The sequence below is a fragment of the Rana temporaria genome, chromosome 3 (genome assembly GCF_905171775.1).
Source record: "Rana temporaria chromosome 3, aRanTem1.1, whole genome shotgun sequence".
Taxonomy (NCBI): Eukaryota; Metazoa; Chordata; class Amphibia; order Anura; family Ranidae; genus Rana; species Rana temporaria.
The window spans coordinates 153575370-153590214 of NC_053491.1; the positions used below are offsets into that span (position 1 = coordinate 153575370).

The following is a 14845-nucleotide window of genomic DNA, read 5'->3' on the forward strand; positions in this document are numbered from 1 at the left end:
CTATCCCCTATTTTGTAGCAGCTATAAGTTTTGCGCAAACCAATCAATATACGCTTATTGCGATTTTTTTCCCAAAAATATGTAGAAGAATACATATCGGCCAAAACTGAGGAAAAATCTATTTTTTATATATATATTTGGGGATATTTATTATAGCAAAAAGTAAAAAATATTGCTTTTTTTTAAAAATTGTCACTCTTCAAATTTTTATAGGAGGTTCCTGTAAAATACATAAAATCCTGTAAAATACATTCACATGCAATCCGTTTGATATTATCACTCTCTTTTCTTGAAATATATGGACCATCAATTAACCTAAAAATACTTTGTCTCAGCAGTTATGTTTGGACTGTACAGAGTTCATTTGCATTTCATGTTATGCGTCAGACTGGTGACCTTATGATGAAGCAGGAAATGCATTAGAACACGTTAACCTACTGAATGGAACTAACACTCCTTTTAAGAGCAGGGATTCCCACAAGCTGAGTCATATACACCTGGCAGCAATCTTAGGCATGCAAGGTATGATGAAACCACTGCCTCCCTAGTACAAGGAGACTTGAAAATGTTGCAAGATACAAAAGTCACGGGTGTTATCACTCTGTACATATTTCAGCGCAACGTCATTTCGTTAATTTGTGGAAAAATCTACCAGGTATTACTTTCAATATAATCTTGTAGCATTACTGCACTCATCTCTGGTGTAATAGCTTACGGTATTGTTTAAATCTGCACAAACGTCAGATTACTATAACATACTGCAATCTATAACCGAAGTCCCACATTTTTTTGCCACCAGGGACTAGTTACATGTCAGCCAATTTTTCCAGTGCATTCACAGAGTCGATCACATCGCAACGCAGCCCCCCTCCATATATCAGTGTCCCTAGTTCCCTTTCCCATCACAGCCCCTTTACTTAACAGTGCCCCTTTACAGTGCAGTCCTCTTTATATTAGTGTCCCTTTACCATGCAGTTCCCTGTACATCACAGAGCCCCTTTACAGTGCAGTCCTCTTTATTTTAGTGTCCCTTTACCATGCAGTTCCCTGTACGTCACAGAGCACCTTTACAGTGCAGTCCAGTGTTGCCAACACCCCAAAGTGAAATCTGGTGGCAGAATGCCAAAATTTACAGACAGCACCAATTTTCTACTAGCAAAAATAATACAATTTACTGACAGAGCTGCATTTTTTACTGATACTGCAAAAAAGCACATGAAATGGCTCTTTCAGTGCAAATATCAATATAAATAGGTAGATTCACAAAGAGTTAGGCCGGCTTATCAGTAGATAAGCCGACCTAACTCAGAATCTACGCCGCTGTATGTTTAAGCGTATGCTCAAACAGAGATACGCTAAAACATATCTAAGATAGGACGGCTTGGGCCGTCCTATCTTAGATTGCAATTTTTCGGATGGCCGCTAGGTGGGGCTTCCATTGCGGCCGGCGTAGATTATGTAAATTAGTTTGTACGCCGATTCACAAACGTACGCCCGGCCGCCGCAGTTGAATTAGGTTGTTTCCGTAAGGCCTTTACAGGCCTAAAGTTATTCCACCTATTAGGTGGAATAACAATGTTAAAGTATGGCTGCCGTTCCCGCCGCGAGGTTCGAAATTTTAGTGACATAAAAACCGTCAAAAACGTGAGGTCAAGCCTCATTACCATGAAACACGCCCCCCCCCCCCCAACCCATTTGAATTAGGCGCCTTCCGCCCGCTCGTTTTAGGCTACGCCGCCGTATATTAGCAGGCAAGTATATTGAGAATCATTACTAGCCTAGCTAATTTACGGCGGCATAGCCTAAACAGGCTACGCTACGCCGCTCTAACTTTATGCCAGTGTACCTGAATCTACCTATTAAGCTATAAACATGTAGCTATTGCTATTAGCAATGTGTTTAAAGTGGAGTTACACCCACTTTTGAGCGGTGGTCTTAAACGAAAGACCACCTCTCCACCCCTTGTTTTCGGATATCATTTTTTTTTCTTCTATCGTACCTTTTTATGAAGTACATAGTGTACTTTGGATCTATCCGGTCCCTGGCCCAGCACGTCATATCCTTTTTGTGCAGCGAGCAACACGCTGTCTTCTGGGACATGTGTGTGTCCTAGAAAACAGCTGGCCAAAAACAAAGCGCTGCGTGACACGAGCATGCGCAGTAGGAAACAGGCACTGACGCCACAAGGCTCCACTGCCGGTTTCCCTTAGTTAGAATGGCGGCTCCTGCACCCAATCCAATAGACGGATCGGCCTCGGGGGGCGACATTGCGGGCTCCCTGGACAGGTAAATGCCCTTATTAAAAGTCAGCAGCTACAGTGTTTGTAAAAAAAAATTGCGGGTGGAACACCACATTAAGTTACAACAAAAGTCAAAAACCATATTTCTCCATTTACATGACCTTAGTATAGGCTTACCTGTAGGTAAAAGTGGTTGTACAGAGTGTACAACCACTTTAATGCAAACTATACTCATAGGTCATTACTAACACACTTATGCCCTGTACACACAAGCGGAATTTCCGTCTGAAAAAAGTTGGATGGTTTTTCCGGACGGAATTCCGCTCGAGCTTGGCTTGCATACCTACGGTCACACAAGTTTTCTGAACTTTCGAGAGTTAAGAACGCAGTGACGTACAACAGTATGATGAGGCGAGAGAAAGAAGTTCAATGCTTCCGAGCATGCGTCAAATTGTTTCCGAGTATGCGTGTTTTCTTTCCCGTCTGAATTCCATACAGACGATCAGATTTTCTGTCTGAAAAATTGAGAACCTGCTCTCAAATTTTTGCTAGTGGAAATTCCGACAGCAAAAGTCTGATGGAGCATACACACGGTCGGAATTTCCAATGAAAAGCTCACATCAGACTTTTGCTGGCGGAAATTCCGCTCGTCTGTATGGGGCATTAGTCTACCCCTTCATATTTGTTTCTTTATGCGTGGTAAACCCGTTTAAGTGAATTTTGACTTTCTTTTTGCTAAATGTACCATAACACATTGTATTTTACATTATGTATACAAATGCTTTATACTATTATACTAATAGAATTGTGCTACTGCTTTAAGAAGACAATTCTCTAATGTCTGTAAACTTGCTTGCAGAATGATATCTCTTTGTATGCCACTTATCTGTCACCTTCTGCTTTAGTTGACAAAAGAGTCATTTGTTCCAGTGAAGAAGCTAGTGAAGAAAGATAATAAAGGAAAAATAGCAGTAAATGTATATTACATGAATACATGTTTTCAGGATATATTTTGTTAAACACATTTAAATAAAAAAAATATATACTGACTAATAATATGTGATTGGTACAGAGCTGTTCCTATTTTGAGGTACAAATTAGATTAAACCTTGACAGAAATGTATCCAAGGCTTCTCAGCTTCTTTTTTTTATTATCTATCCTCCAGAAATGCACCCCACAAGCTCCACACTGAAAGCACTTGAGAAAGTAAACAAAGATTGTATCCTTTACATACTACTTAATCCACTTCAGTAATCGCAAGATAAAGAGCTAACAAACTCTGCTGAAAGTAGAACTAAAGGCAGAACATTATTTTTCTTTTTGGATAGGGTAATGGAGGGTTATAACACCTGTCAGATTTTTTTTTTGCCATCTGTGTCCCTTCGGGCAGATTTCCATTCACTTCCTGTCCCATAGCCAAAACAGGAAGTGAGAGGAAATCCCTTGGGGACCCCCCAGGTCACCAGAACTAGTGTCCCCATTGGAAGATTTCCCCCTCTATTACTTTTTTGGGGACAACACAAAATTTGTGATTTTCTTTTACTTTCCCTTTCAAGTATAATGGTAAACAGGACAAATAGTTCTAATCCATCTTGGCTGTAACCAAAAATAAAAAAAATAAAAAAGTTTTGTACTTTAAGGCAAAATCAAAAAACAATTCCATCATACTTTCCTGGTCAAAAAACAGTAGTTTGTCTAAATATTTCTGCTTTATCTATAAGTAAAGAAGGTCATTCATGTGAGTTAGTAGTAAAGCTCCCCATTCCAGGGACATCATAGAGCCAGGCACCCCAAACCCCCAGGAGCTTAATAAACGCCTGTGCTGAAGGCCATTAAGCAGCAAAGGAGTGCAATGAATTTATTTTTGTTAAAGTTGTATGCTTGATCTTCTGATTAAAATACTGTATCATTTTCATTACCTTTCCCTTAAGCATTTAGATGTTTGTGCTTCCATATCAGTGTCCATACCAAAAGAATCTGTGGACTAGAAAATAAAATGTGTTCTGGTTGAAGTGGAGGGAGAAATGAGCACTAGATACAGTGTGAAGAGACATCAGCTCATTAATGACGTCCCCTGTGATGAAACGCATCGGGGCGGAGCTTAGCTCTAATGTCACCACGCCCACTGGACAGACCAATGTGGTTTAAGCTTGTCTCTGTGATTGTTTTGTGGGGGTACCTCTCTTTTTACACAATAAATGTGGGGGTTTATGCAATACTTCATTATGTAGCCCCCTTTGTTTTCCTCCTATTGCTGGGTGCTATTTATAATGGCTGACTGAGGCTGGCGTGGTTTTAAAGCTGAGTAACATCACAGATCTGATCTTAAGATATTTCCTTTACTGAAGTGCCGAAGACCTCATTGAAAGGAGGTAAAACATATTTGGTAAGAAGTTGATGTGTGCACAGGTGGTGAAGCATTCAAGTGGTCACAGTTTTATGAATGATACTACTGCTGTCAGAACCTGTACTCACAGAGACCGAGATGCTGAGGGCGGCTCACCTTTGCGACCCTGTGCAGACCACTCCCTGGAGTTGGAACAGAGGAGGGACGGCACAAGGAGGCACCGGTGCCGAGAACTGGTAGGCAGACTTGGTGCAGCTGACAGAAGCAGGGCAGGTGCAGAAGACTGGAGACAAGCGTTGGTCAGGCAGGAACTGGTAGGTAAGTCCGGTAGGATCCACAGGAAACAAAGGCAAATCCGAGTCACAAGCCGTGGGTCAAGAGCAGGAGAGTTCAGAGGGAGTCCGTGAGTGCAAGCCAAGGTCAAGGGGCAGGAGACAACAGCAATCCAGGTAACGTTAGCCAAAGGGTCAAAGGTTCCAGGTGAGAGGAGAGTCGTCAAGAATTCCAGGTCAAAACAGGCAGGTACGGCAACAGGTAAACACATAGGAGCTGAAGACAAGCCAGCAACTTGTTCAGGGGATGAGGCCAGTTTAAATAGGAGAGTCAGTCCTCTGATTGGCCACAGAGCTGTCACGTGCACGCCCGTGCGCGCGTCCACGCACACGGCGCACCGCGCATGCGCGCGCGCATGCGTGCGCGCATATTGCGCCCGGACGTGCGCCAGTGCCCAGTTGCCCCGCGCATGCGCGGGAGCTCAATGGAGCCGGGAATGGAGCCCTGACAGTGCCCCCTCCCAAGGGGCGGACTCCGGACGCCCAAACTGTCCATCACCTCAGGGTGCTCCGCATGAAAGGCCGAATCAGACGAGGGGCATGGAGATTTCGGGAAGGCTCCCAGGAGTTGTCTTCAGGGGGATACCCATTCCATTTAATGAGGTATTGTAATTGTCTTCCTCTCTTTCTACAATTCAAGATGGCTTCCACCTCAAATTCCTTCTCCCCCTCAATCTCCACTGGTGGTGGCGGCAGTTCTCCTCTACCGTTGAAGGGGTCAGGCACAACGGGCTTAAGCAGGGAGGCGTGAAACACAGGATGGATCTTGTAGGACCTGGGTAAAGCCAACTCAAAAGCTACTGGGTTGATTTCTCGCCTGATCTCAAATGGCCCGATGAACCTCGGACCCAGCTTCCGAGAGGGAATAGGTAACTTGAGGTTGATGGCGGATAGCCAGACCTTCTCACCCACTTTGAAGACAGGGCAATCCTTCCTCCCCTTGTCATGGAACCTCTTATAGTCCTGCTGAGCTTGCTGCATGCTTTCCTGTAACTTCTGAAAGTTTTGCTGGATGCAGGTCACACGTTCCTGGACCGCTGGCACAGATGTTTCCGGGATGGAGTCCGGCAGAAAGGAAGGGTGGAAACCAAAGTTAGCCCAGAACGGGGTTTGGTTTGTGGAAGAATGTATGGAATTATTGTAAGCGAACTCGGCTGTAGATAACAAGGAGGACCAATCGTCTTGGGAGACTGAGCAAAAGCATCGTAGGTACTGTTCTAGCGTTTGATTAGTGCGCTCTGTCTGGCCATTACTTTGAGGGTGATAGGCCGAGGACAGACAGATCTCCACTTCCAAAGCTCTGCAGAGTTCCTTCCAAAATTTGGATGTGAATTGAGTACCTCTGTCAGATACTATGCTTTTGGGCACTCCATGGAGCTTGATAATTTCTTTAAAAAAGATTTTTGCTGTGTCTGCCGCGGAAGGCGTACCCACCATAGGCAAAAAATGCACCATCTTGGACAGACGGTCCACCACGACTAGGATCGTGGTAAACCCGACTGAAGGAGGCAGATCGACGATAAAGTCCATGGAGATGTCAATCCAGGGCCGTTCTGGGATAGGAAGGGGTTTCAGCAGCCCCCAGGTCTTCGTGTTTGGCCCCTTATTCCGCTGGCAGCGAATGCAGGAAGAGACATAATCCTTGCAGTCGGACCTCCATTTAGGCCACCAGAAGGAGCGCGAGATCAGTTCGGAAGTTTTACGAGCACCAAAATGGCCAGCCAGTTTACGATCATGGAAGGTGCTGAGGATTAACTGTCTTGCCTCTGTTGGAACAAAAATCTTCCCACGAGACCACAGCAGGTCATCCTTTTTCTCCAAGGAGGAAACCTCATGATCAGGGCACCGTTGGCATGCAGTCTTTAGAGTAGTCAACAAATCTGTTTGAGGGAGAAGCAAAACATTTTGAGGTGACAGGATAGTGCTGGGCTCAGAAGTATCGGGCGTCTCCGGAAACATCCTGGAGAGGGCATCAGCTTTTCCATTTCTTGCGCCAGGACGATAGGTAATATGGAAATTGAAGCGAGCAAAAAAAAGAGCCCAACGGGCTTGTCTGGGCCTAAGGCGTTTTGCAGACCGTAAGTATTCCAGGTTCCTGTGGTCAGTGAAAATGATAATGGGATGAGCTGCCCCCTGCAGCAGGTACCTCCACTCCTCCAATGCAAATTTTATGGCCAGTAGTTCTCTATCGCTTACGTCGTAATTGCGCTCAGGAGGACTTAGTTTCCGAGAGGCGACAAGCCAGCAACTTGTTCAGGGGATGAGGCCAGTTTAAATAGGAGAGTCAGTCCTCTGATTGACCACAGAGCTGTCACGTGCACGCCCGTGCGCGCGTCCACGCACACGGCGCGCCGCTGTACCGCGCATGCATATTGCGCCCGGACGTGCGCCAGTGCCCAGTTGCCCCGCGCATGCGCGGGAGCTCAATGGAGCCGGGAATGGAGCCCTGACAACTGCACATATTTTGTCTGATATAAGCATATTTTTTATTATACTGCAGACTTTTCACTAGCTGATGCTGTACTATAGATCAGGTTATATTTAGTGTTGCTCACGAATATTCGCATTGCGAATATTCGACTCGAATATAGCATATTCGAGAAATCGCGCTATATTTCGAAATTCGCGGTGAATATTCGCAATTCCGAATATTCGATTTTTTACAATTTTTTTTTTGAATCAGATCACATCCTAGATATCTCCATCGACGTCTAAAAGCATTGCTGGTATAATTAGAGACCCTGGGCCGAGTAGCTGAAGCGTTCATTGAATTTTCCAGAAAGATCGCAATGCGATTATTCGGCAAACGCAATATCGCGCGATTATTTTCCTCGCCCCGATCTTCCGCATCAGAGCGATTTTTACAGTTTCATTTTTAAAACAGATCACATCCTAGTGATCTCCATAGACGTCTGAAAGCATTGCTGGTATGATTAGAGCCATTGGGCCGAGTAGCTGAAGCGATCATTTTATATTGCCGAATATTCGCAATGCGAATATTCGGCAATAGGAATATTGCGCGATTATTTGCTCCGCCCTTTTGCATCAGAGCCAATCAGAGTTCTCCTTCCACACTCGTCACAGGTTAGCAACCAATAGGAACCTGCCTGCATGGACATTATATAAGCTCACTCCCAGCACCATTTCATTGCAGATTCAGAAGCTTGCTATAGAGTGTGGAGGCTGTTTCTGTGTTCCTGGTTTCCTGGTTTCCTGTGTCTTTGTTCTTGATTGATTTAGATCATCACCAGCATTGCTATTTAGTGATTCCAGTGGATCTTTTCCAGTATATCAACTGCTTTTTTCAAAGCAATAGACCCAAGAGCTTTTTTCAAAGCTACGTTTTGTGCTGTTTTGTGCTGTTTTTTTCATTTGTGTTACTGTTTGATCCTGCAATCCTCCCTGTTCAGTTATATTTGCAAGAGATTTCAGAACACATATTGATCTGAGCTTTATAAAAGAGCTTTTCTAAAAGCTAAGTTTTGTTCATCTTGTGTTACTGTCAGATCTTGCAGGTTCACTGTTCAGTGATATTTGATAGGCATCTCAGTTCAAATTTTGTTTAGTTTTCCCTAAAGAGCTTTTATAAAAGCTAAGTTTTGTGTTCAGTTTAGTTAAATTTTGTGTAGTAAGTGTACACACTGTTAGTGTACATTTATTTCATCTAGCTTAGCTTAGTGTGTGTTTAGTGTCTGTGTTTAAAAAAAAAAAAAAAAAAAAAGTTAGTGTTTGTTTAGTGCTTTTTTTTTTTTTCTTTAATTTTGTAGTCCTTGTCTGGTGTACTACTTTTCTTATAGTTTAGTAGCTGTCTGTGTACGTCTTTGTCTGCGTGCCTGTCTTGTAAAAAAAACACAAAAACACATTTTGTTCACATTTTCCCCCCCAATAAAGTTTAACCCCCCCACACACATATCAGCAATTATGAGCGGCATCCGTGGCCGTGGCAGTAGGGGTAGGGGAGTTACTCCCAGTGCTGGATCGCTGCCAGCACGGGGTACCTCTCGTGCCCCTACTAGTGGTAGAGGATCGGGTGCAAGGGGAGTACGCCTGATCCGGGAGTTCTTCCCATCGGGCAGCCGCCCGATATTGCCATCTCAGGCTCAAGTAGTGGTGGACTACATGGGGCACAGCAGTGCCACTGAGTCGTCGGTCCCGACTCACAGTAGTACCACCATTACACCGTTGCCTGTACTACCCCCCCCCAGCCCCCAAGAGTCCAGCATCTTACTGTTCGACAGCGACAGTGATAGGGATCTCTTGGGGGAGGCCATGCATCAGGCAGACCTCCAGCTCTGTCCTGATGGTCAGGACCTTTTTGAAGGGATGGATGAGGAGGATGGGATACCTGCTGGCAGTATCCCAGAGACATCCCTTCAAACTGGTGCTGCTGTTTTGGTGCAGGAAACAGCAGCACCTAGTCAGACCCAGGCGTGGGTGAGGGGACAGCGGAGCCAGGCTAGAGGCTCCATGTCACGTGGTTCCCTCAGACCAACACATCTCAGCCCTTGGTCTGACATCTCTGGGGGCGAAGAGGGTGACCCATCATGGTTGCCATCTGACGCGTCGGCTCACTACGTCAGTGACGACGGGGAAGGTAGGCACCCTGGTGAAACGGTGCGCCAGGTCACCACCAGGGAGACCATCGTCAGGGTCTCCACTGGTGATGGCAGCAGGAGGTGTCAGGAGGAGGAGCAGCAGCAGCAGCAGCAGCAGCAGGCAGCTCCACCTGTGCGCACCGAATCCCAGCAGGTGCAAGTAAGCGTCACCCCATCTGACAGGAGGGCGGTGCTGAAGTCACCTGTCTGGAATTTCTTTACCCTGGTGGCAGACAACCCTACCGTGGCCATCTGCCGGATTTGTAAAGTGAGGGTGAAGAGAGGGAAGTGTTTGGCTCGGGTGGGTACCACAGCCCTGAACCAGCACCTCAGGATAAACCACTGGGCGTTGTATGAGGAGATGAAGCGTGGTGGTGGTAGCAGCGCCACCACCACAAGTGAGCAGGGTACAGCAGCCCCTGCCACATCTTCATCTGTTTCCAGCAGGTCATGCCCCCCCGCTCCCTCTAGTAGAGGTACTGGTACCGGCAGCCAGACCTCTACTTCCACAGCACCCTCCACGTCTGTGTCCCGCACTGCCGTCCGGCGCCAGGCGTCGATTTCAGACGCCTTTGACCGCACCACTCCCTTCCCCCCTGGAGACCGACGTGTGCGTTCCCTCAATGGGCTCCTGGCAAGGGTTATTGCCCAACATCTGCTGCCCTTCAACATAGTTGACAGCAACCCCTTCAGGCAGATGTTGGAGCAGGCCCAACCCCAATGGCGTGTCCCCAGCCGCCATTTCTTTGCCAGGACTGGTGTCCCTGCCCTACACCAGCACATTGTTCAGAATGTAACCCTGTCGCTGGATCACGCTGTCAGCGACAGGGTTCATCTGACAATGGATGGCTGGACCAGCAGGCATGGGCAGGGACGCTACATCAGCTTCACGGCCCATTGGGTTTCCCTCCGAGGCGTCGGTGAGGGATCGTCGGCAACCGATCTTGTGGTGCCGCCCCGGGGTGTCCAGGGGAGAACTGCTGGTCTCCCTCAAGCCACTGTCTCCGCAGCTGCTGAGCCTCCCAGCAAGCGCCCCCGTAGCTACTCAAGTGTGGGGCACGTGCGCTGTCAGGCCGTGCTCCAGCTTGTTAGTTTAGGGGACCGGAGACACACTGCAGAAGAAGTGCTGAAAGCACTTCAAGCTCAGGTCCAGAAGTGGCTGACACCCCGAAGGCTCCAGCCAGGTATGGTTGTCTGCGATAACGGCAGCAACCTACTCGCCGCCCTCCATGCTGGCAGTCTGACGCACGTGCCCTGTCTGGCACATGTCCTCAACCTGGTGGTGCAGAAGTTCCTGCGCACTTATCCAGGGTTGAGTGACATTGTGGCAAAGGCGCGTAGGATTGCCAGCCACTTCAGGCGCTCCCCAACCGCTACCGCGTCCCTGTCCAAATTGCAGCGGAAGTACAATCTGCCCCTTCACAGGCTGATTGTGGACAGTGTGACGCGGTGGAACTCCACCCTCCACATGCTGAAGAGGTTGTGGGAGCAGCAAAGGGCGGTGAGGGAGTACCTGATGGAACTAGGCACTCAGAGGGCTTCACCACAACTCCCTTTCATCGCCTGTGCGCAGTGGGGGCAGATAAACCAGGTCTGCCAAGTGTTGTCCTCCTTCGAGCAGGCGACCAAGATGGTCAGCAGTGAGCAAATTGGCCTCAATAGCGTGCTGCCAATACTGTTCATGCTGGAGAGGACACTAGATCGCCTGCTCGAGGCTGGGGAGAGTGCCTTGGTGGAGCAGGAGGAGTCAGCAATGCTCCACCGAGACCAGGGCCAGGACCAGGAGGAGGAGGAGGAGGAGGAGGATGATGATGAAGAGGAGGAGGAGGTGGTTGCTGGTGTCGTCCCGGAGTCAGGGCCTGGTCAGGAGGGAGAGCCGGTGTTGGGGGCACCGATAGTCCGGGGGTTGGGCATGTCTGAGTTTGACCAGCAGCGCCTCAGGGAAGAAGAGTCGCACCTCATTCACCTGGCCAGCATTGAGGAGTCACAGCGGGCTGTGCTCTTCCCCATGGCTGCCCACATGCTCAGATGCCTCAGGAGGGACCCCCGGGTTAAGACCATCAAGACGAGGGATGATTTCTGGATGGCCACCCTTTTGGATCCCAGGTGCAAGGGGAAACTGGAGCAGTTCATCCCAGCCAGCCGGAGGCAGCACCGGATGGAGGAACTGCAGGCAGCCATTGTCAGACGGTTGGAGCAGGCAACTCCCCGGCCTCCAGTTGTCCCCCCTCATCTCACCCAGCAGGTGGCTGCACCCAGCTGCAGCCGAGCAGGGGACCTAATGGAAGAGATGAGGATGTTCTTCCAAACCGAGCGACCCAGTACCACCACCAGCAGCAGCAGCAGCAGTCACCACCAGCGGCTGGCCCACATGGTGGCAGACTACATGGCGTCCGTCGGTGCTTCTGACAGTATGAGCACCGACGACCCCATGGAGTACTGGGTTGCCAGATTGGACACCTGCCGCGAGCTCGCTCAGTATGCGCTGGAGTTATTGTCTTGCCCCCCCTCCAGCGTACTATCTGAGCGGACATTCAGCGCGGCAGGTGGGGTGGTCACGGACAAGAGGACCCGTCTGTCCACAGAGTCCGTGGACAGACTCACATTCATAAAGATGAATGAGTCCTGGATCGGCGGTGACTTTCTGGCACCCGTCGTCGGTTCAGGGCGCTGAAGGGTCCCTTGCCATGCATTCCCTGATGAAGCCCCGGACCTGATGTATTTACAGTGCTGAATATAACTATTTCAACATCAGAGAAAATCAATGTTAATATTTGGTACAGTAGGCTTTCTTTGCAATTACAGCGGTCAAAAATTTCTTTTATTTTTACACCAGCTTTGCACACACTGGAGGAGGGATTTTGGCCCACTCCTCCACACAGATCTTCTCTACATCAGTCATGTTTCTGGGCTATCGCTGAGAAACACGGAGTTTGAGCTCCCTCCAAAGATTCTCTATTGGGTTTAGGTCTGGAGACTGGCTAGGCCACGCCAGAACCTTGATATGCTCCTTACAGAGCCAATCCTTGGTTATCCTGGCTGTGTGCTTTGGGTCATTCTCATGTTGGAAGACCCAGCCTCGACCCATCTTCAAAGCTCTAACTCAGGGAAGGAGGTTGTTGCCCAAAATCTTGCAATACATGGCCCCGGTCATCCTCTCCTTAATACAGTGCAGTCACCCTGTCCCATGTGCAGAAAAACACCACCAAAGCATGATGCTACCACCCCCATGCTTCACATTAGGGATGGCGTTCTTGGCATGGTACTCATCATTATTCTTCCTCCGAACACGGTTAGTGAAATTATGATCAAAAAATTATATTATAGTCTCATCTGACCACATGATTTTCTCCCATGACTCCTTTGGATCAGTCAAGACAATTATGTCAGCAGTTATTTCACACCCTATATACTCTTATTAAGACTGCTGTACATCATGGCAACTCCTGCCCATGTGATATGACTCTGTATCAACTACTACTGTTAATACTACTACTGATGCTTCTGCTGCTGCTGCCGCCCAGTCAATACACCTATGTCAGCAGTTATTTCACACTCTATATACTCTTATTAAGACTGCTGTACATCATGGCAACTCCTGCCCATGTGATATGACTCTGTATCAACTACTACTGTTAATACTACTACTGCTGCTTCTGCTGCTGCTGCCGCCCAGTCAATACACCTATGTCAGCAGTTATTTCACACTCTATATACTCTTATTAAGACTGCTGTACATCATGGCAACTCCTGCCCATGTGATATGACTCTGTATCAACTACTACTGTTAATACTACTACTGCTGCTTCTGCTGCTGCTGCTGCCGCCCAGTCAATACACCTATGTCAGCAGTTATTTCACACTCTATATACTCTTATTAAGACTGCTGTACATCATGGCAACTCCTGCCCATGTGATATGACTCTGTATCAACTACTACTGTTAATACTACTACTGCTGCTTCTGCTGCTGCTGCCGCCCAGTCAATACACCTATGTCAGCAGTTATTTCACACTCTATATACTCTTATTAAGACTGCTGTACATCATGGCAACTCCTGCCCATGTGATATGACTCTGTATCAACTACTACTGTTAATACTACTACTGCTGCTTCTGCTGCTGCTGCTGCCGCCCAGTCAATACACCTATGTCAGCAGTTATTTCACACTCTATATACTCTTATTAAGACTGCTGTACATCATGGCAACTCCTGCCCATGTGATATGACTCTGTATCAACTACTACTGTTAATACTACTACTGCTGCTTCTGCTGCTGCTGCCGCCCAGTCAATACACCTATGTCAGCAGTTATTTCACACTCTATATACTCTTATTAAGACTGCTGTACATCATGGCAACTCCTGCCCATGTGATATGACTCTGTATCAACTACTACTGTTAATACTACTACTGCTGCTTCTGCTGCTGCTGCTGCCGCCCAGTCAATACACCTATGTCAGCAGTTATTTCACACTCTATATACTCTTATTAAGACTGCTGTACATCATGGCAACTCCTGCCCATGTGATATGACTCTGTATCAACTACTACTGTTAATACTACTACTGCTGCTTCTGCTGCTGCTGCTGCCGCCCAGTCAATACACCTATGTCAGCAGTTATTTCACACTCTATATACTCTTATTAAGACTGCTGTACATCATGGCAACTCCTGCCCATGTGATATGACTCTGTATCAACTACTACTGTTAATACTACTACTGCTGCTTCTGCTGCTGCTGCCGCCCAGTCAATACACCTATGTCAGCAGTTATTTCACACTCTATATACTCTTATTAAGACTGCTGTACATCATGGCAACTCCTGCCCATGTGATATGACTCTGTATCAACTACTACTGTTAATACTACTACTGATGCTTCTGCTGCTGCTGCCGCCCAGTCAATACACCTATGTCAGCAGTTATTTCACACTCTATATACTCTTATTAAGACTGCTGTACATCATGGCAACTCCTGCCCATGTGATATGACTCTGTATCAACTACTACTGTTAATACTACTACTGCTGCTTCTGCTGCTGCTGCTGCCGCCCAGTCAATACACCTATGTCAGCAGTTATTTCACACTCTATATACTCTTATTAAGACTGCTGTACATCATGGCAACTCCTGCCCATGTGATATGACTCTGTATCAACTACTACTGTTAATACTACTACTGCTGCTTCTGCTGCTGCTGCCGCCCAGTCAATACACCTATGTCAGCAGTTATTTCACACTCTATATACTCTTATTAAGACTGCTGTACATCATGGCAACTCCTGCCCATGTGATATGACTCTGTATCAACTACTACTGTTAATACT

At 47.3% G+C, this 14845-nt stretch overlaps 1 protein-coding gene across 1 annotated transcript in view; it reads right to left on the reverse strand.

Annotated features, from left to right (window-relative positions):
• Nucleotides 1-3037: 3037 nt before the first annotated feature.
• Nucleotides 3038-14845, reverse strand: part of LOC120931816 (interleukin-17 receptor E-like) — a 77421-nt gene continuing 65613 nt past the window's right edge. The window contains exon 9 of the mRNA XM_040343661.1: nt 3038-3178. Within this exon, the coding sequence (XP_040199595.1) occupies nt 3123-3178 (56 nt within the window). The 3' untranslated portion in view covers nt 3038-3122. The remainder of the gene's footprint in view (nt 3179-14845) is intronic.